The 21,934-nt window shown below is 45.0% G+C and overlaps 1 protein-coding gene across 5 annotated transcripts in view; it reads left to right on the top strand.

Moving 5' to 3' along the window:
- SNX30 (sorting nexin family member 30) overlaps positions 1-21,934 on the top strand; it is a 116,219-nt gene that overhangs the window by 84,820 nt on the left and 9,465 nt on the right. For all 5 annotated transcript variants that reach the window (XM_053204780.1, XM_053204782.1, XM_053204781.1 and 2 more), the window contains exon 7: positions 12,522-12,608. In XM_053204780.1, the coding sequence (XP_053060755.1) occupies positions 12,522-12,608 (87 nt within the window). The remainder of the gene's footprint in view (positions 1-12,521; positions 12,609-21,934) is intronic.

The raw sequence follows: 21,934 nt of genomic DNA, 5'->3' as shown, positions 1-21,934 counted from the left end.
CTCGTGGCGAAACAAGGATGTGAATTAAATGAAGGAAAAGAGTGTGGAAGAAACTCTTAATGTTCTCTGAGAGTTCGTGGAGGTATAACATCTACTAAACAAGAACAGGATGCTATGGAAAAAGAATAATTGGATAATTAGAGCTCTTGGAAACTAAAATCTGACTTGCTGAGATGCAATTGAGGAGTAAAGTCGAAAAATGAGGTTGAGGAAATCTTGGAAAGTAAAATAAGGAAACCAAGTAGTTGGAAAGTAGAACAAAAATGTGAAAATACTGAAAATGTGAAAGAGTAAGAGACATAGAGGATTAATCTCAGAGGTTCAACATTTATCTGAGAAGAAATCCTAACTGGGAGAACAGAGAAGACTGATGGAAGGGAATTATGAAAGAAATAATACAAGAAGATCTTCCAAAGCTGAAGGATGTGAGTTTTCAGATTAAAAGGGCATGCTGTAAAAAAAAAAATTAAAAAAAAAAAGGTGGGGGTGGGGGGCACCTGGGTGGCTCAGTTGGTTGAGGGTCTGACTTTAGCTCAGGTCATGATCTTGCGGTTGTGAGTTTGAGCCCCGTGTCGGGCTCTGTGCTGACAGCTCAGAGCCTGGAGCCTGCTTCAGATTCTGTGTCTCCTTCTCTCTCTGCCCATCCCCCATTTGTGTTCTGTCTCTCCCTGTCTCTCAAAAATAAATAAATGTAAAAAAAAAAAATTAAAAAAAAAAGGGGCATGCTGATTGCCCAGCAAAAGAAATGAAAAATGAGCCAACGCACAGCATATCAGTACAAAATTTTAGAATGAAAGTTATAAGATTTTAGAAGATTTTAAAGAAAAAGGGAGAGGGGGATGATGTACAAATGGAATAAGAATCAGAATGGCTTTGATCTAACAGCAAGGGATGAGAAAAGACAGAGGAGCTGTGAGGACAAATGATTTCCAACCTCAAATTCTCTATGCAAAATAAGGATGGGGTCAGATGCTTTAATGCCTACCCTAGTAACTACTCCAGCCTGCACTTAAACCAGTTTGAGAGCATAGTTACAGGGACTCTTACAGTGTGGCATCAGTTAGACAAAAGGGTCAGGCTTCCTGACCAACAGAAAAGGACATGTGGCTGGCTCTGTGTTGAACATCCCAAGTAGCCTCCTACCTCCTTCCCAATGGAGACCTCTGGTTTATTGATTTGTCTTTGGGACAGATCTAGGACACCCCTTTAAGAGAGGATTGACAAGAATCTCTTGAGAGAAACTCATCAGGCAACTTTGGGTTGTAAAAATGGAAACCCAGAAAGATCATGGCAATATGAAAGTATTCTATACCTTAAGAAGAGGAGTAAAAGGTAATGAATCAAATAGTTTAAAAAATTTTTTTAAAAAACCCCTTATTATGGAAAATTTCAAGCACATATATAGAAGCAAAGAGAATAGTATGACAGACTCCCATATACCCATTACCCACATTCCATTTTGTTTCATCAGGTCTGAACCTTTTAAGGCTCTTGATACATGTTACGTTGTGGACAATGGAAACCATTCCTGCTAGAATGACTCACTGTCTCTTGTATACTCTCTATAAAACTGCTAATGAAACAAACACTTTAATTAAAAAGACAAGATTGGGTCTGGCTCTCACAGTGGGCAGGGAAATGATATGAATTTCCTTATCAGTAAGGTGGAAATGACGGTAGGTGTGGTGATGATAAGGATAAAACTCACATGTGAGGTCATTAGCCTGAGGCAGTTTTGTTGGTAATTATCGGAACTGAGGCTGAAAACCACAGCTCTTGACTCCATCAATTTCCTACACATTTTTCTCTATTGCATTTTTTCTACTGAGACCCTCACATTGCATATTTAATTCTAACTTTCATTATAACTTCCAGTTATAAGTAATAAATAAGTCATGGGATGTCATGCAGAGCATGGTGACCGTCGTTAATAATACGGTATTGTGTATTTGAAAGTTGCCAGGAGAGTGGATCTTAAAGTTCTTATCAAAGACAAATTTAGAGCCATCTGTGGTGATGGATATTAACTAGTCTTATGTGGGGAACATTCACAATATATACAAATATCCAATCATTATGCTGGACACTTGGAACTTATATGATGTTATATGTCAATTATATCTCAAAAAAAAAAAAAAAAGACATCCTGACTTGCTTAAAATGAGCCAGAATATTTTGCTTTACTTGTAAAGTTAATAGTATCTGTTTTTGTAAACAAAAATAAAATTTTACAATCCCTGGGGTATCTTTGAATTTGTCTTTTATATAGACACATCCTCCATCAAAAATCCTCCCTTAACCTTGCTCGACTGAAAATCTGATGCATACACAGTCCTGGGATATTACAATACAAATTACTTTGTTCTTGCACTTGGCAAGTATGTTAGTACTTAATATATATTTGTACTTGAAGTAGGATTTCATGTTTGTCATTTAGCACAGGTTTATCTGGCGTCTTTATTAGAATATAATTATATAGTGAGATACAAGCTTATGTGAGTAACTGAAGTTCTACATCAAAGAAACACTTGTTTGTTTGCTCTCTTTCTTCACCCCGTGTATGAGGCATATGTATTGAGTTTCTTATTCACTGAGCCTGAAAACATATAATCAGGTTACTCAGGCTGGAAGAATGGGAGTGTATACAGTGTTTTTTGGGAAGGGCAGAGGAAGGAGGAAGTGTTGACTGGAGGTCTCTGAAACCTTAGCTCTCTCCCGTCGGTGAGCCAAGCTAAGCCCGGTTATAAAGAGACAAGGTCACCTGCTCCCTTTTTTCCAACAGGAAAAGGTCTCTGCAGAGTGGTCTGGGTAAGACAGGAGTCACTTGATGACAATGCCACGACTACATGGGTCCATGACCTCCAGCATTTTCTCCATGTAGGGCCAGACCAACACTCAACTATTTCAAATTCCTAAGGATTGTCAAGGTTCATGTGGCCAAGTCTAAGGACATTGGGAGAAGGGAATAAGTGTCTTAAGTGGCTCCCTTGCGTTTGTCTCATGATATTGCTGCTCTTCAAGAATTCTTAGCTTGATTTTTTTTAAGTTTATTTAGTTTTGAAAGAGAGAGTGCCAGCAAGCATGGGGGAGGGGCAGGGAGACAGGGAGAGAGAGAATCGTGAGCAGGCTCTGTGCTGTCAGTGCAGAGTCCAGTGCACGGCCTGAACTCACAAACCGTGAGGTCATCACCTGAGCCCAAATCAAGAGTTGGATGCTTAACCGATTGAGCCACCCAGACACCCTTCTTAGCTGAGTTTTATTCCTCTGAGAGAGTTATATTATTCCATTTCCAAACTAACTTTGTGATTTTGGAGGTAAGTGGGATAGACTTTGCTATTCAACATGAAAACTAAACATGCAGTAGAGAGCTTGCTGGAGGCCTGGCTGCGATGTGTTTGGTATCGACTACTGGATGTTTTTCAGGACTGAGACAGTCCTTCCAGTTTTGTTTTGGCGGGGAGGTTTTGGTGTGGTGATGTTTCATCAGTCTGTTTCTCTATGATGGTCTTGAGTGGATCAAAGTGAGAATTCGTCCTCATCATTTGGAGTCAGGGGCCTGAGCCGTAGGAATTTGAAGTACATGTGGGTCAGCTGATTCCCACATGAAGAAAATGTTGGAGATCATTGAGGCTCTCCTAATGGGGCTAAGGTGAAGGTTCCTCTCTGAGTTTGAAAAGGTCTCTGGGATCATCTTGTCTCTCGTTTACCTTATAGATGAAGGAATAGAGCCCCACTGATAAATCTTTACTCTGTTCCATGGCCACAGTTCTCAAGAACAGTCACCTGGTATGTGTGTCTTTACTATTGGCCAAGAAGCAAACCAGATCAGTTCCAGCTTTTCAAGGCTGAGTCTCAAATTGTCTCTCTTTAAATGCACTTGTGGCTGGGTATGTTCTGTTCCATTTGGAGGTAGAAAGAAAGCACAGAAAAGGTGGGGTTGTTATCAGGCCCTGTGGAACAGATGAACAATGTTCAGTGAACAATGAGGACAGCTTGTACTAGAAAGATGGTTGAAGTCATGTATTTCAAAGATGCTGAAGAGAGAGAGTGAACAATGTGTAAGAGGGAGGGGTACCAAAGTTACCCTCAGGTCCAAGACTCAAGTTAAACACCCTGAAGATATGTGCAGGTGAGTCCTTCTATGGGATTTCACATCCTATAGACTGTGTGTAAAACATAATTAGGATAGTGATACACTGGAAGAGAACATCTTAGAGTCCTTACCAAATTTGGGGCAGTGCCTTTTGAGTACTGGCATCCTTATGACCAGGACATGGGTAGGAGAAGCTTTAAGAAGGTTAGGGTAGAACCATCTTATTTCCCACTGCCTTATTCATAGAAAAGTGGTCAGAAAATGTTTAATTGAATTTGACATGTCAGTTTTGAGCATTAATAATTATATAACGATTGTATGTCACATATCTTGTTATTTTTAAAAAATGGGTTTATCTACAACTCAAAGAGCATGCTTATCTCAGAGGTCTTGCTGAGTGACAAGGGTAGGGTGAGGGTCAGAAGAGGATGGTAAGGAACAGACACATGGAGGAGGTGGCCTCAGTTGCAGACTTGAATCAGCATGTAGGAGTTAGCTGGGCAAGGACCAGAGAATTGACCATTTTAGGCAGAAGGAGTAGCTGGTACAAAGGTCCTAAAGCAGAAATGACCTTGGTGGTCTTTGCAGACCAGAAAGGCCGGTGTGAGTGGAATCCAGTGAGCAAGGGAGCAAGTGGGAGGAGGCAAGTTCAAAGAGATAGGTAGGGGCTAGGACATGTATAGTAGTGTCTTCTTAAAGGCCATGGTTGGCAAGAGTCTGGATTTTAATCTTAGGAACAAAAGGGAAGGCATTTGGATTTATGCAGGGGAATGACAGGATACAATTTTTACTTGAAGCAGACAGCTAGTGCTACAATGTGGAGAATGGGTTGTAGGGAATGATAGTGGAGGCAAGGAGACATTCAGGAGACCGTCACAGGGAGCCATGTGGCAGATAACCGTGGTGGTAGAGCTTGGGCTACAGTGGTGGCTTTGGGTAGATTTTGAATGAAGGGCCAACCAGACTTGCTGCTATATTAATGTGAAGTAAGAAAAGGAAGGATTGGTGATGACCTCTAGGTTTTTGGCTTTAGCGACTGGGTGGACAGTGGTTCCCGTTCATTGGGATGGGGAAGTTCGGGGCAGAACAGATTGGGCAGTTGGGAATCAAGTTGTTTTGGCCATATTGAGTGCAAAACTGCCTATTAGTCATTAAAGTAGAGATGTCATGGCAATTGGTTATGAATTTAATTCAGAGTGAGAATAGAAATTTGGGAGTCATTTGCGAATAGATGGTGTTTAAATCCATGGGAGGGGAGTAGACCATCTAGTGAGATGAGCTCCATATGAATAGTCTAGGTCTGGCCCTGAGGCATGACAATATTTAGTGGCCCAGTACCTAATTATGAGGAGGAACAAGTGGAAAAGGAGACTCAGAGGATTGGTAGGGTAGCAGAAGAAAAAAAGTAGAGGAAGCCAAGAGAAAAGTTTTTAGGAGGATCATGATCAATAGTGACCATTGTATTCAATAATATGGGGGTCATTGGTGATCATGATTAGAGTTGTGAGATGTAGATGCAGAAGTCTGGTTTTAAAGACAGAGTTTTTCTTCGAGTTGGAGATACTTTGAACAATGTTCCAGGATAGCTTTTTTCAAATGTCAGTTATTTGTGTTTTTTTGCAGTCTGCCTACCTTTTTCCTTACAAGCCACAAGGTGGAGCTAATGAGTCAAGTGATGAGGCTTTACGTTTGGTCACTCGTAGTGCTTTTGGGTGTGGGGATGGGTTAAACGGGTGATGGACATTATGGAGGGCACTTTTTAAGACGAGCACGGGTGTCATATGTAAGAGATGAATCACGGGGTTCTGCTCCTCAAGCTAAGACCACACTGTGTGTTAACTAACTTGAATAAAAAAAGAAAAGAAAAGAAAAAGAAAGAAAAAGAAAGCAAGGATGAAGATTTTCTAGAAAATTGAGTTGGGCGGGGGGGGGAAAGTCCTTTTTCCTAAACAAAAGTAATTATAGATTGGGGGCCTGATTTCTTGAAAATATGAAGAAGCAAGATGTAGAAATGTACATGATCTCAAATGTTTCAAAAAGTTAGAAAAATATGTGAAAATTAAAAATCTGAGATTCCCAGGGATGGCAGACTAAATATATAAACTTCTTTTTCACGAGACCTCACCAAGATAACACTAGAGTGTTTTTGTTTTGTTTGAAGTATAAGGCTGCAAAGATAAAAAGCAGCAGGGGAGGAAATAGTAGCAGTACAATGGGGACTGGAAAGCAAATTGAGAGGGGATAATGGTCTTAAGTGCCTCAAAAAAGCTGCCTTTGAAGCTGACTGTGCAGGGGAAAAAACTAAGAGGCCACCTGGTTTACATCATAGAATCCTTCAAAAAAGGTCGAGAATTGGTAGTGCTAAGTAAGTAAGTACCTCTGGAATTGGGGGAAAGAAAGCTGAAGAGAAAAATTAGCCAGGAATCTGTTTAAGAAGTTAGAGCTTCTAGTTCTGACCTCCTTCCTCACACAGGGGTGACTGTCTCTTCTATACTCTGCCAGAACTGGAGGCATATTCTCTGGAGGGTAACACAGAGGGTCTCTGGACACAGGGACCCCAGGCACCGTTGAGGATGGGGGCTAAACTCCTAAAATCAGGATATTAAGTAAAAGATTACCAAATGTTGACACTTTAGTCATCTTCCTGTGCTTGGCTCTCAGCCTTATATCTTCCCTTCAAGGATTAGAAGAGCCTTTTCTAGAAAGTCTGAACAGACCAAGAGAAGAAACTTGAAGATACTGGTATTGGAGAAGGTTCCTCAATGAAATGACCCAGCAGGGTCCCTGTAGAGAATTGTCAACAAGCCCTCAACATGCAGAGAGCTTTCAATTAGGTTTTTAGTGTTTCCCTATTGGATGAGTGGGCAGACAAGGTCACTGAATATTTAAGAGAAGGTTCTAAAATGAATACCAAGTAAAAACAAAGAAAAAAAAGTATTACCGAGTGAAACATCATTGAGGGAGCAGAACGTTTCCAAGAAAAAAGAATCATTAATATCTCCAGAAAGAGATGTCATAACAATAAAACAAGAATTTTTTAGCATCTAGGGAGCAGAGAGCTCAGGGAAATTAAAACCATGATAGACATGAGAAAAAAAAAAATTAGAAGTTAAGGAAGTCGCCTGTAAAGTGAAACAAAAAGATAGATGGAGGATTTGAGACAAAAAAATACATTTGAGAATGAGAGGACCAGAGACCTCAGCATCTACCATCTGAATAACAAGAGTGCCAGGAAGAGAAAACACAGAAATGGGAAGCATCAAAGAAGTCGTTCAAGAGAACAAACTAGAGAGTGAAGACGTACCGTGTTGCCAGTTGTGCCCAGAAGATGAGAGGTCCCCTTCTTTTGTGTTTTTCTTTATATTCCAAATTTTCTGTAACAAACACCTTTTTTTTTTTCAATTAAAAAAAATTAACTTTTGTAACAAGTATCTCTTAAAACCAGGGGCAAATATGTGGTTTCAGTATTACCCACATGGCCTAGAAAATTTAACTCACAGGTGGTCCATTTCCAATAGAATGAATGTGTCAAAAGAGCATGTCAAAAGGGACGGCCTAAGTTCAATCATTTAATCAGAAATTATGTTACCAGGACCAAGGTCGGACTCATGTTCCTGCCTGCAGGTAAACACTCTCCTAGAGGGCCACCCAAAAGCTAGCTACAGGGCTGTGTTGGGTATTTGATTTTTATTCCCATTTGAGCATCTTTCCTTACTACTGAACACTCATTATTCTACCTGAGTCACCCTTGGGGGGATGTTCTTTTGGGTCCCCAGCCCCTGGCATATCACAGTGTGAACCATTCTGCTCTGCAGTTCTCTACGTGTGGCTGAGCAGTCCTCACTGCTCTCATCTGCCTCCTCAACCCTGCATCCTAACGTCCCTCTTACGAAAAGATTTGAAGCTTCAAAAACCTTCCGGACGTGAGGAGGCTTTTTGGTAGCTGCTGACCTTTTGCGTTGGGAGCTGTTTTTGCACCACCTCTTCCTCCTCCCACAAGTTTGTGAGCCCACAGTCTCACAGGCCGACGACTGAGCATGAGCTCTGGGGGTGGAGCTGGAATGTTGAGCTTTCCAGTTGATCCTGACCATTGCGGTATTTTCCTGGAAAAAATCCAGTACAGAGATTGAACGCCAAACCACAGAATGTGTCTGATTTAACTTCCAGACACTGTTGTCATTGTAGTTAAGTGGTTATTCTTAGCTTGTTATTAGCATTTTGGATGACTGGTATTATATGTCCATTGTTTAACTTTCTTTTATTATGGAAAAATTGAAACGTCTAAAAGCAGAGTGGAAGTGTAACAATCCCCCACATCCCCATCTGCTTGCTCGAGCAGTTGCCCACTCATGGCCCATCTTGTTCTAGCTCTGTGCCCACCTGCTCTCCACCCCTTGGATTATTTTACTTTTATTTTATTTTATTTTATTTTATTTTAATTTTATTAAGTTTTGTTTATTTTGAGAGAGGGAGAGGGAAAATGTGCACACACAAGCAGGGGAGGGGCAGAGAGAGAGGGAGAGAGAGAGAATCCCAAGCAGGCTCTGACAGCACAGAGCCCGACACGGGGCTCAATCTCACCCACCATGAGATCATGGCCTGAGGTGAAACCAAGACTTGGACACTTAACTGACTAAACCACCCAGGTGCCCCCCTTTGGATTATTTTTTTTTAATGTTTATTTATTTTTGAGAGAGAGAGGGAGACGCAGAAGCAGGCTCCAGGCTCTGAGCTGTCAGCACAGAGCCCGACACGGGGCTCAAACCCATGAACTATGAGATCATGACCTGAGCCCAACTCGGATGCTCAACTGACTGAGCCACCCAGGCACTCGAACCCCTTAGATTATTTTAAAGCAAATCCCAGACATCAGAGCACTTCGTACAAAAATATTTAGTGCATATCTCTAAAATACAAGTGTTCTTTTAAAAACAAAGAACCACATTATCATCACACCTAAAATTTTTTCTTAAGATTTCTTCAAATATCCAGGAAACTGATAAACTGATAAACTCCAAGGAAGCTGGAGTGTTCATTCCCCAGGGTCTCAGGCACTGTTTTTGTAGGTGTTTTTCCAAATCGTGATCCAAATAAAATTCATATTTTGATATGTTTCTTAAGTATTTAAAAAATCCCTCCCCATCTATTTTTCCTTACCATTTATTTGCTAAAAAATGGAGTCATTTTTTTTCTCTACATTTGAAAAGGGTAGTGAAGTACCATATTACTAGGACCATTTCAAAATCACGATGAAGGGTTCTACATTAAGAAAAACCCGCAGCATATGAGAGAAATTCATTTCACGTCTGATTAAAAGCCGCTTCCTCCTCGAGGCCCTTCCTGGCTACTTTGTGGACAGTTCTGTCATCCCCCAAACCCTTGGCGCTTTACGTCCTGCTGTCTTACTCTCTTTTTGCTCCTCAACGCTCGGCACTGCCTCATTCACTCTGTATTAATATATTTTACTGTGTGATGTCTGCCTCCTCTCTGGAATGTGAGCTCTGTGAAGGCAAGAGTTTTGTGTGGGTTCTCTGCTGTATCCCCAGGGCCTGGGTCACGAATGAAGACACAGAAAGGCAGGGCAGAAATAGGATGAGGACGCTATGTAGGAGAAGAGCAGACAGACACAAAGTAGCAACGTGTCTCCATGCACGTCACCTTTGGATTTATGGTACCCACTAGAATCGGGGACCCCTACAGAGTTCTCTGAGACGCCCAGACGGTGAATATCTCTTGCTTGTCACTCAGGGATGGAGGGACCTCTCTGTAGCTGCTGACTGGACCTCTTGGCCCCTGCAGTCTCAGGCTCAGGCCCGGTTAACCACAGGGTGGTCTGACCAGTTTTATCAACATAGCATGTGCTGTTTGGAGTACGAGGCTGCACCTTTCAGGTCATCACCAACCGTGAGCAAAGATGCTTCCAACAAGGATGGTAGTCTTAGTTCAGCTGGATTCAGAACATGTTTCCCAACCTGTAGTGTGGTTGGGATCCCAGTCAGACTGGGAAACCCCACGCTGTGGGAACTCACTCAGGAACTGCCTGAGTGAGTCACCACTGTGCTGCTAGCAGTGTGACATCAGCCAGGTCCCTCGGCTGTACCTTAGTGTTCCCATCTATAAAATGGGGATAATACCCTTTTACTTCTGCAGGGTTGTCGTGAGTCTTTTCTGCTGCCCAGTGAGGTGGGGATGTATGTGCAAATCCTCCAGCAGCCTGCATGAGAAGGCAGCATTCTGGTCACTTCAGGTGACGTGGGGGTAGCAGGTGACCGAGGAGCCAGGGAGGGCCCACGCTAACTAGGGGAAGGAGTGTGGCTGAATCTGGGGATCCCCTCACCTGCTTTAGGAGAGGGAGAGGAGATAAATTTTGTCTGGTGTGGCTGTGTGAGGCTGACACCTCTTGCCACCCCTCCCCTTCTCGGGTCTTGGCATCCTCAGCAGAGAATCTTGGAACAGAACGGGGGGGACAGGAAGCCCCACACTGTGCTGACTGGATTCCAGGGCATTGTTCTGAGAGCATTTCTAGCTTTGGTTATGCGGTTCTTGCCACAACTGACAGAGTATATCACTGGAGCAGCTCAACCCATTCCTAGCCTGGGCATGTGCTTTTTCCAGGCGGATATGAGGTGTGCCATGAGGGGAGTCCACGGCAGTGATGAGGAGGCCAGTCGGCCCCTCCCTGCTGTCCCGTCATGCCTTGGGGAACCTCGTAAGTGTCTCCATGGATAGCACTGTGTGTTTCTTTCTCTTGGGTAGAGATTACAAGTTTTTATTACTGCTGGTACCAGACTAATAGATTTAGAATATTTTCTGGGTTCTATGAAATCCATAAAAGACCCCTAACTTTTTTGTGTTTTTACTGTATGTATCTATGTGCTGTCCAATATGGCGGCCACTAGCCAGAGGTGGCTATTTAAGTTTAAATTCAAATCAGTTAAACACAAGTTTAAATCCAGTTCCTCGTTCAGACCAGTCAGTCTCAAGAGGTCAATCAGCAGGTGGGGCTAATGGCCCCTGTATTAAGTGTGGATTATGGGCAGTTTCCAGCATCAGGAGAGAGTTGTGTGGAACAGCACTGCAAACATCCCTACTCAAAGCTTGATGGGTGTGGGGAGGGAACTTCAGAGCACTCAGGAGAAAGATGAGTGGCAAACAAAAGATAAGTTCTTGTAAGTTTTACCTCATGTTCTTCTCAAGGTAAAACTCTTCTCAAAGGAGATACTTCAGGGGAAGACTTGAGTTTGCCTGTGTTGGCACATTGCATGAGAAGGTTTCCCCCCAGAGCGCGCTCAGCTGTCCAGCTGCTCCTCACTCTTTAGCACATTATCAGGGACACAAGGTGCCCCCCGCCTAGCCAGGGAATGGCTCCTCCTGGCCTGACTCCATACTGTGCTGGAGGGTGCCTATGGGAAAAGCATGAGATTGGAAACTTCCGTAGTGCTTTGTGACTTCTGAGGTAGTGGGCGAGAAAATTCTTAATCACTCTTAATTTGCTGTTCATGCTTCTTACACTCAAAGAAGGAAAAAGAAACCCTTGGAGAAGCAGATGTTTTTCTAGACTGTGGATTGCATCCTTTTCTGTCCTACCGAGTGTGGTCTTAGTAGCTGAGCCAGAACCAGGTGAGGCAAAGGAGACACCCAGGGCACAGATTTAGGGAGATGCTCAGCTCAGGTGCCGACCTTGCACTTACAGGGGCCGAGAGAGATTTTTCTCCTTAAATTTTGCATCGTGGGCACCTGGCTTGCCTCATCCTGGTCCTGTCTAGGCTGGCCCTATCTGAGCTCGTTTATCACTCACTCTAGATGACGCACCATGTGGTTCTAGGGATTCTGGACTTGTACATAGATGCAGCTCTGTACTATGCACCTCTTCCCTAGCTGGAACCCCTCAGGTAGGGGCTGTATCTCTTTGATCTTTGCATACGTCGTCCAGAGGGGTGGACAGATGAGCGGCTCTTGGATCAATGAGTGAATCAGTCTACCAGCGATCAACTCAATGAATCAGAGTCCAGAACTCTCCTGACATAGACTTTTCCGTGAACGGTTCAGAGAACATCCTGGATTGTCACTCTCCAGGCTCCACAGCTGAGTCCTCTCTGCACACGGAGAAGCTGAGACCTCTCATCAGTGTGGCTGAGGATGGGCACTGTCCCCCGCTTGTCCTTGCCCGGAGCTTCAGTTGCTTTCAGTATCAGGCTGTTACTGTGCTGGAAATCTCTGACAACAGGCCGCCCCTCTTCCACCCCACTTCCTCCGGAGTCCGTGTCACAAGCCTGTGTCACACCACAGCCAGACTGTCCCGGGAGCACGTGGCTGGGCCTCCTGCGCCATGATTTGGGGGAGGAAAGGGGTCGCGAATCAACTGCCTGGGCCTTGGAGGCTCCTTTGTGAACTCTGTGTTACATTCTTCCCCTCTCTCCTCCCGCAGAGCGTACTGAAGAAGAGGGACCAAGTGCAAGCAGAGTACGAAGCCAAACTAGAAGCTGTGGCCCTGAGGAAGGAAGACCGCCCCAAGGTCAGGGGAGCCCCTGAGGGAGGGCTGGGCTCCACAAGGCTGCAGTCGCCTCGCTGGCGCTGAGTGAAGCCTTGTCCCCAGATCCACACAGCTAAGGTGGTCAGTGCCATCTGGGCTGTGTTCACACCGTCATTTTTTCCTGTTTGTTCTCTTTGATGTCTTATTTCTGGAAGTTTCTTTTTCTTTTTCTTTTTTTTAATTTTATTTTTTTTAATTTACATCCAAATTAGTTAGCATATGGTGGAACAATGATTTCAGGAGTAGATTCCTTAGTGCCCCTTACCCATTTAGCCCATCCCCCCTCCCACAACCCCTCCGGTAACCCTCAGTTTGTTCTCCATATTTATGAGTCTCTTCTGTTTTGTCCCCCTCCCTGTTTTTATATTATTTTTGTTTCCCTTCCCTTATGTTCATCTGTTTTGTCTCTTAAAGTCCTCATATGAGTGAAGTCATATGATATTTGTCTTTCTCTGACTGACTAATTTCACTTAGCATAATATCCTCTAGTTCCATCCATGTAGTTGCAAATGGCAAGATTTCATTCTTTTTGATTGCCAAGTAATACTCCATTGTATATATATACCATGTCTTCTTTATCCATTCATCCATCGGTGGTCATTTGGGCTCTTTCCATACTTTGGCTATTGTTGATAGTGCTGCTATAAACATGGGGGTGCCTGTGTCCCTTTGAAACAGCAATTCCTGGAAGCACGGGGGGTTGAGTTTTCTGCTGTTTCCTGAGTTTTTTTTGTTTTTTTTTTTTTAAGACTTTCAGCGTTGCCATTCAAGGGCATTTCCTGTCTGTAAAATGGGATTGACAACAAAGGGAAGAACAGTCTAGATCAGTGTTCTCACAAGTGTGGTTTGCTTACTCATCCATAAGCTGTCGCCAATCCATGACAGGAAAGGTGCAGAAGCTGAGAGTCAGCAGTTTTATAGCAATTTGATACTTATTGAACACTGAGCATGAGTGTTGTCAAACTAGCTCATGTGGAGCAAACTACACACTAGTTATGCATAGCAGGTCTACAGCTCTGTCCTGTTGGGGAAAAAAGCCACCGAATAGTGGTTCTTTACCACAAAGTTTAAGAAGCACTGATTGAACTTAGTGAAGATACCCCCAGCTACAGGGCTCTGGGTCTAGATAGAGGATCATACTGTAAAAATGCATCTGGTGTACTAGTCCTTGCCATGTGTTGCCTTTTCCTTCCCCCAGCCGGGATTAAACACAAGAGTAGTAATAGCCGATGTGCGAGCACTTACAACGTGCTAAGCTCTTTACCTTATCTCACTTACTCCATACGACAGTCATGTGGTTTGGGAGCCGTTATTATTCCCATTTGAGAGATGAGCAAACCAAGGCCCACGATCTCACAGCTAGCAAGTATGAGAGCCAGGATGAAATCCTGCAGCTTGACATTAGCACCTTGCCAGTTACCATTATGTTACTGTGTTCCTTTTTGTTTGCAATTGGAAGGTATAGCTGTTTTCTAAAAGGGGGTGGGGTAGGGAATGTTATTAAAAAAATAAATAGCAGGGGCCCAGGGTTCTGGGAAGTAGTTTTACATCAGAACTGTTTCTCTTCCTCTGCCTTGGTTCTTGCTGCTGTGGTAGCCATACTGTGATACACCCAGAAAGGAACCAGCTGTGGAAATTGGAAACCCAAACCTCAGAAGTGGCACACCCTGGCTCCATATAGCATTTTTTTTTAATTTTAGTTTATTGATTTTGAGAGAGAAAGAGCGCATGAGTGAGTGTGCGAGTGGGGGAGGGGCAGATAGGGGGAGAGAGAGAGAGAGAGAGAGAGAGAGAGAGAGAGAGAGAGAGAAAATATCCCAAGCAGGCTCCGTGCAACCAGCGTGGAGCCTGATGCAGGGCTCAAACTCACAAACTGAGATCATGACCTGAGCTGAAATCAAGAGTTAGACACTTAACTGACTAAGCCGCGCAGGTGCCCCCATATGGTATTAAAATATATATATATGTAAATTGTTTCACACGGTCACCACAACAGTCATATGAGGTCCAGAGGGAAGGCATTACTCTTCCCCATTTCATGGGTGAGGAAAGAGCCACAAAGCAGCTTGATGAATTGCCCAGCTTTGTTGATACCCAAGGTCTTTATCCAGTGTGCTGGGCACAGCAGGCATACAATACATGCCTGTGGCATGGCCGCCCGTGTCACCCGTGGTGACCTACATGAGAGTGAAGTCTGCATACATCTGATGGAAATCCAGATGGTACGGAGAGGGACTCTTGTCACTGGCCCAGTGTGTGTAGCTGGGACTTAGCCAGAAGGCTAGGCACCTCTCTTCCATTCCTCTTGCCACAGGCTATTGGCCTGCTTCCGTCCTGTGTGTTGGGACCATGATGGGAATGCAGCTGTGTGCACAGCCACCCTCCGTCTTCCAGCTGCCCGTTGCCTTGACTAGTTCCTAGCCATACCTGTGATATTCTGGAACACGGTGCCATTTGCTGAGCCCATATCTCCGTCTCATTTAAAGGAATGACAGGAAATACTGTGTTTATAGATTTCAAAATTTCATTTCAACAATTTAGCTTTCCAATATAAATATAGAAGTCACTTTTCCTAGCTAGGGAGGGAGGGCTAGCACATTCTGTCACTGGCCTAGTTTGGAAGCCGAAGACCCTGTCTTTGGAAGATGTTCTGACAGCATTCATCGCTGCTCACCACTGAATACAAGCTTTCTCTCAGGCTGGTTTGTCATTTAATCTCTGTTGAGCTCCGTACGGAACAGTTCCTTTGTGAAGACAGGAGCCGAAGGTTATGAATAATACGCCAAAGTAAATGCTGACCTTGTCCTGGCTTGCCGGCTGCCTAAAGGTCACAGCGCCTTGGAACAGATGGAGCCCAGGGAGCGGCCATTTCTGGCTCCCACGTTCCAGCCAGACAAGCTGCGGGGGCTCCTTTCTAACACTCTCCACCTCTTGCCGGCCTGGGTGCCTCCTCTTCTCCCAGTGGGTGTCAAAATCTTCTTGCTATTGCTATTTTCACCTTCCCAGAGCATCACCTATACGACTCTTCTCTTGATCACAGGAGTTCTTAGAAGAGGGGGAAGGGTTTCTTCCCAGCCGGTGAGACTAAGTAGGTGGCCTAAACATGCCTCCATTCTCTCACCACACTGTGGGCGAGCAGTCTTGGTCTGCCCTCTTTCTGGCAAGACACTGAGCCATGCCAGTGCTCATTTTGCCGTTTTTTAGCAATTGTGGTAATTAACAAAACAGGGACTGTCGTCACGGGGGTGGTGGTGCCCATGAGTGTGCTCTCACCGTGGGAGCGGCAGAAATTGCGCCTCCAGATTTGGATCTGGGACAGCAGCTACTTTGGTGGGTGGAGGAGGGCTCCATTGGCGGCCTCTGCAAATGGAAAAGGGTTTGGTAGAAAGAGCACAGAATTTGGACTCCGATCACCCTGGGTTCAGTTCCCCAGCTCCTCAGCTCTGTCTCCCCGCTTGCACTGGTTTGCTCATTAGCCCTGTGGGCTTCATACGTGTGACTTGTGGAGACGTGAAGGTCAGCGCAGCAGTGTCTGATGTAGGAGCCAACGCTCCATTGGTGGGTGGAGCCTCTGCTTCCCATACCAGCTCCGCTCGTCTCTAGGAGGAGTGCTGACCGAGAACCTCGTTTTCTGGTTTGTTGCCCTTATGGTTTTTGTTTTTAACTTTGCTTTAAAAAATTTTCTTTGACTGCCCTGTTTTACACATGGTTTCCTTGCGTTCTAAAGTTTCCCCTGCCTTCCCAGCCCTCCCGAATGCCTGTCCTCCCTGACAGCCCATCAGAGGTACCCAGGAAGTGAGTAGCTGAAGGTTTTGCCGTGCTTTGTTTTGTGTGTGTGTGTGTGTGTGTGTGTGTGTGTGTGTGTGTGTGTGTTTATAAAGTTTATTTATTTATTCTGAGGGGAGGGGAAGAGAGAGAGAGAGAGGGAGAGAGAAAGGATCCCAAGCAGGCTCTGTGCTATCAGCCCAGAGCCCGATGTGGGACCCAAACTCTCAAGCCGTGAGATCATGACCTGAGCCAAAATCAAGAGTCAGACACTCAATGGACTGAGCCACCCAGGTGACCCTGTTTTGTGTGGTTTTAAGCTCCGCTTCCCAGAGCTACCACTGGTGAGAGAAAAGCCAGAGTGTTAGGAAGTGGGTTAGGGCGATTCTTAGCCCCAAGGACCTGGCGGACTCTGTCTGTGACTATGGCGGGAACAGCCTTGTTCATAGGTCCGTCATGGGGATGCAGGAAAGAGAGTATCTTGCCCAAAGACGGGCAGTTTTCACAGGGGTCTGGGTGTGTTAACAACATCTGAGGGACATAGCAAGCCTAGGGAATTAACCTGTTTTGAGGTTGAAATCTTGAAAAGAGGCTCTAAAGAGTGAGGGCAAGTTGATTTTTGTGAAGCCGTGGAGTGGCTCACTGATCAGTGATCACTGATCACCTTTCCAAAACCCAGAAGAGAGAAGTGGCCTTGCGGGTCTCCTCGGCCCTCACTTCGAATTTCACACCAGGGTGGCTGCCTTAGGAAGAAGGGGAGGGATCCTGTGGCCCCCCGCTGCTGGCTGGAAGCCCTGTGGCTGTGGCTTGTCCGTGTGCGGGGGTGAGCCTAGAGCTGAGGGCAAATGTTAGTATCATAGAACTTAAAGTTTTGCTTGTTGTTAGGATTGAGAAAACTCAGCAGACCCTGAAGAGGTTTCTTCTCAGGCAAGTGGACATTTGAATTGCGTAGACTCGACTTTCCTCATTTTAGCTTTGATGTCGGCGAAATGATAGGCACATACTGGGCTGCCTTCTGCCGCACTTGTCAGGACCCAAGACTTGTGGAAATCCTCGAATATGATCCTCCCTAGAAGCCAGGGAGGACAGCAAAGCTGCTACTAGAAACAAAGAGGGGCTGAGGAATTGCATTTCAAACTGGACGGGAAGCTTATATGCTAACATGAACAATAGGAGTGAACGTGAAGGGAAGAGTCCTTTCGACGCCAACATATTCATGTGAATTTCCTTCCCACCCTGCTCCCAAACCCACAAAAATGCTTGAGCTCATCCCACATTACCCCTCTCCCATCGCTCCAACAACCCATATTCTGTAACGAAAATTCTCACGAGAGAGAAGGGAGCCACTGTGACAAACGCAGCCTTGTTATCTACTTAGAGGTGTTATCTTTTGGAGTCTTACCTGGTGATTTTTTTCTGTTGTTGGTGTCTTGTGATAAGTGACAGCCAGCCGTCAGCATTGGATATCACGATTGCCACGTCCTTCAGATACAAGATAGCATAACTCTGATGACACCTCAATCAAAAAATTAAAACACAGATGAGCAATGATGGTTGTCCCTGGTCAGTGAACCGATGGTTACAAGGACACCGTCCAGAAAGAAACAAAAGGGGGAACACCGGGAGCCTGAGTGTGTGGGCCAGCCGCCTTCCTCTTCATTAAGTTGGGCACCTTCAGTAGCTGGTTGCTTCAGACAGCTCATCCCAACTCCTGGTTCCTCTTGGTCCCTTCTTTTCCACCCTCCCCTCTCCTCCTCCTTCCTTCACCTCCTCCTCCCCTCTCCTCCTTCTCCATCCTTGTGTTTCTATGGCTCTGCTCACTCTGACTTCCTTCCTGCTTCTGGGCTCATTTTTCTTAGTATCCTTTGCTGATCCCCTTATTAACCCTACAGATTTAGGCTTCTCCATGAATTCCACCTTTTGACCCTCCAACCCTCTCTTTGATTTCCCCATATATTAAAAAATTTTTGCATCATGGCAAGACACACATAACCAAAATCACCGTCTTTACTGTTTTTAAGTGTACGGTTCAGTCATGTTAAGTAAATCCACACCATTGTGCAATGGGTCTCCAGAGTACTTTTTTTATCTTGAGGAACTGAAATTCTGTACCCATTAAATTAGTCCCCATTTCCCCCTCCTCCCAGCCCCTGGAAACCACCATCGTGCTTTCTGTCTCTAGGAGTTTGACTACTCTATCACCTCTTGTAAGTAGAATCATATAATATTTGTTTGTTTTCATAACTGGCTTATTTCACTCAGCAAAATGTCCTCAAGGTTCATCCATGTTGTGGCGTGTCAGAATTTTCTTCCTCTTTAAGGCTGAAGAATATTCCACTGTATGTCTGTACCCCTTTTTGTTTATTCATCCGTCTGTGGACAGATACTTGAGTTGCTTTCACCCTTATCTGTTGTGAATATTGCAGTGGATATGGGAGGACAGATATCTCCGTGAGATCCTGCTTTCAGTCTTTTGGTATTCACCCAGAAATGGAATCGCCAGGGATGCCTGACTGGCTCAGTCAGTAGAGCACGTGACTCTTGATCTTGAGGTTGTAATTTCCAATCCACCCCCCCCCCGGGTGGAGAGATTACTTAAAGATAAAATCTTAGGTTTACCTGGGTGACTCAGTCAGTTAAGCATCCAACTCTTGGTTTCAGCTCAGATCATGATCTCACGGTTGTGGGATTGAGCCCCGTGTCCAGCTCTGTGCTGAGCGTGGAACCTTCTTAGGATTCTCTCTCTCTTTCTGTCTCTCTCTCTCTCTCTCTCCCTCTTGCTTTCTCTCTCTCTCAATAAACTTAAAAAAATAAGAATAGGGGCAACTGGGTGGCTCATTCAGTTTAGCATCCAACTTTGGCCCACGTCATGATCTTGTGGTTCGTGAACTTGAGCCCCACGTTGAGCTCTGTGCTGACAGCTCAGAACCTGGGGCCTGCTTCAGATTCCGTGTCTCCCTCTCACTCTGCCCTTCACCTGCTTGCACTCTGTCTCTGTCTCTCTCTCTCAAAAATAAAATAAACCTTAAAAAATATGTTTTAAATAGAAAATTAAAAAAATAAGATCTTAAAAAAAAGAAGTTGAATTGCTGGATCATATGGTGACTCCATTTTTGTTTTTTTGAGGAAGTGCCGTACTAAAGTTTTACACAAGTGCAGGGGTTCCAATTTCCTACATCCTGGCCAACACTTATTTTTTTGTTGTTGTAGTAGCCGTCTCAATGGATTTGAGGTGGTTCTCACTGTGGTTTTGATTTGCATTTCCCTAATGATTAGGGATGTGCAGTGATTTTTTAATAGGCTTGCTGGCCATTTGTAGATCTTCCTTGGATAAATATCCATTTAATCCTTTGTCCATATTCAAACCAGGTGGTTGCTATGGTTGAGTTGTCTCAGCCTCCTCTTGGGTCGGGGGGTGGGGCTCACCCTTCCCGTAGCTGTAGCTGCCTCCTTTTTCTGGTCCACGGACCTGTCCTTTATCCTGAGCCCTACGATGCATTGTCACCCCCCCCCCAGTCACCCAGACTATAAACTTCAGGCTCCTCTCTGACAGCTGTGTCTTATTTCTCACGTGCAGTGGGTTGCCACATCTGTCAGTTGTGTCTCCACCAGGTTAGTCTGATCTGCCGTCTCCCTTGTTGTGTTACAGCCGCCACCCTGGTTGCAGGGCACCTGGGGTGATCTCGTGCCAGTATATTTTGGTGTTGACTCATCTCTGATCTCTGGTGAAATCTCAGGGTGAGGTAGCATGGGTGAAGAGTGGTATAAAGTATGAAAGAATATATTTAATAATGTTTTATATTTGGAAGACAAAAAAGAAACCTTTTTGTATGACATGGAATAAAGTTCATAATGTTCATTCTTGCTGGAGGGGCTAGGCACATGCACTTACATCTTGTAAGAATAGCAATTTACAGTATCGATACTGATCAGAACTAAGAAATATTTGGGGAGCATTTAATCTATGCCGGGCACCAAGTATTCTATGCATATTATCTTGTTCAACCTCATAGTAACTTTATAAGGTGGTTGGCATTATCCAGAAACAGAAGCTGAGGCATGGAGAGGCCCAACATCACCCATCTAAGAAGTGGTACCTGTGGTATTCAAATTCTGGAAGTCTGGCTCTAGAACTGTTTGTATAGTTAGAGGAAGCACAGGTTTTTCTATTTTCCAAAAAAGGGGGCAGCTGACCAAACCTGTCCTCAGGAACCCAGCCTTCTTGTTCTTTACTCTGCACCACTCCCCCCGCACTCACCCCTGCCGCCATCTTGCTGGCTGGCGTTCTCTCTCTATGCTTTTGTGGGCACTGTAGCCTGTGAACTATTCCTGAGGTGGGCCCAGGTATTGTCTCCCTCTCTCACCTGTACATACTGTCACTCTGGAGTGCCCTCCTCCCACTGTCTCCTCAGCGGGATTGATTCTTCAAGGAGGCCTGATCCCTCATCCAAGCTGCACTGGCTGTCCAGGTCCCCCTCAGCGTGCTTACCGCGGGGCTGGGTGAAGAGAAGGTACCAGTAACCTCTCACCCTGATGTCCAGGCACATTTAGTGCCTTCCCAGCTCAACTGTAGGCAACCTGAGACGAGAGCCATCTACCGAGAGCAAAGTACCTCGGTCTTCCTCCATGCCAAGCACAGAATACGTCATTAAACTGATGAGTCCCAAATGTTTCCCAAATTGAGGCTCAGGTAATCATAAAATCCAGAGCCATGGTTTTGACTCTTAACTTTTTAAAAATATTTATTTATTTATTTATTTTGAGAGAGCGTGTGCGTGAATAGGGGAGGGACAGAGAAAGAAAGGGAGAGAGAGAGAGAATCCCAAGCAGGCTCCACGCTGTCAGTGCAGTCTGACACGGGACCCAAACCCACGCACTGTGAGATCATGACCTGAGCTGAAATCAAAAGTCAGACGCTTAACCGACTGAGTCACCCAGCTGCCCCTGGACTCTTAATTTTTGTGGGTCAACCAGAATTCCCGTCTTCAGAACCGACCTGGGAATCTTTCCTAGAAAAGAATTCCTTTGTATCAGAGACCCTGGCCTCCCTCTTCTCAGCGGGCCCTGACCAGGTTCCCTTTTCAGACCTTTGCTTTCCCTCCTGGCCACAGCAGTTTTGTTAAGCAAAGAGGAAGTTGCTCCAGGGAACTTGCACCTTGATGCTTAAATGCGCAGGAGCCAGGAGAGGAATAAGGGAGGGAGACTGTGCCTGCTGGAGAGTGAGGCCCAGACACGCTGGCTCACGGGGCCTCCGCTGAGGCTGGTTCACTGTGTTCCTGCGGAAGGCTCCACTCCGAAGAGGCAAAGCAGGGGCTCACTTGGTCTTCACTTCCCCCCCACCGAGGTGGGCAACAAGTGACAGGTGAGGCAGCAGCGAAAGGCAGAGAGACTTCAGTCATGGCATCAGAAGAAAAAGTGAAGTCCTTTTTCTTTCTTCTTCCAGAACCTCAGCGCTTTGGAAAAGGCTTTTCTCCCTCTTCAAAGAAAAGTTCCTTACTTTTAAGTTTCCCGGGATGCCTCTCTCTGTCTCTTTCTTCCCAACT

This window comes from Acinonyx jubatus, chromosome D4 (assembly GCF_027475565.1).
Source record: "Acinonyx jubatus isolate Ajub_Pintada_27869175 chromosome D4, VMU_Ajub_asm_v1.0, whole genome shotgun sequence".
NCBI lineage: Eukaryota > Metazoa > Chordata > Mammalia > Carnivora > Felidae > Acinonyx > Acinonyx jubatus.
Note: the sequence above shows the minus strand (reverse complement) of the source record. Positions and strands in the feature narration are given on the sequence as shown.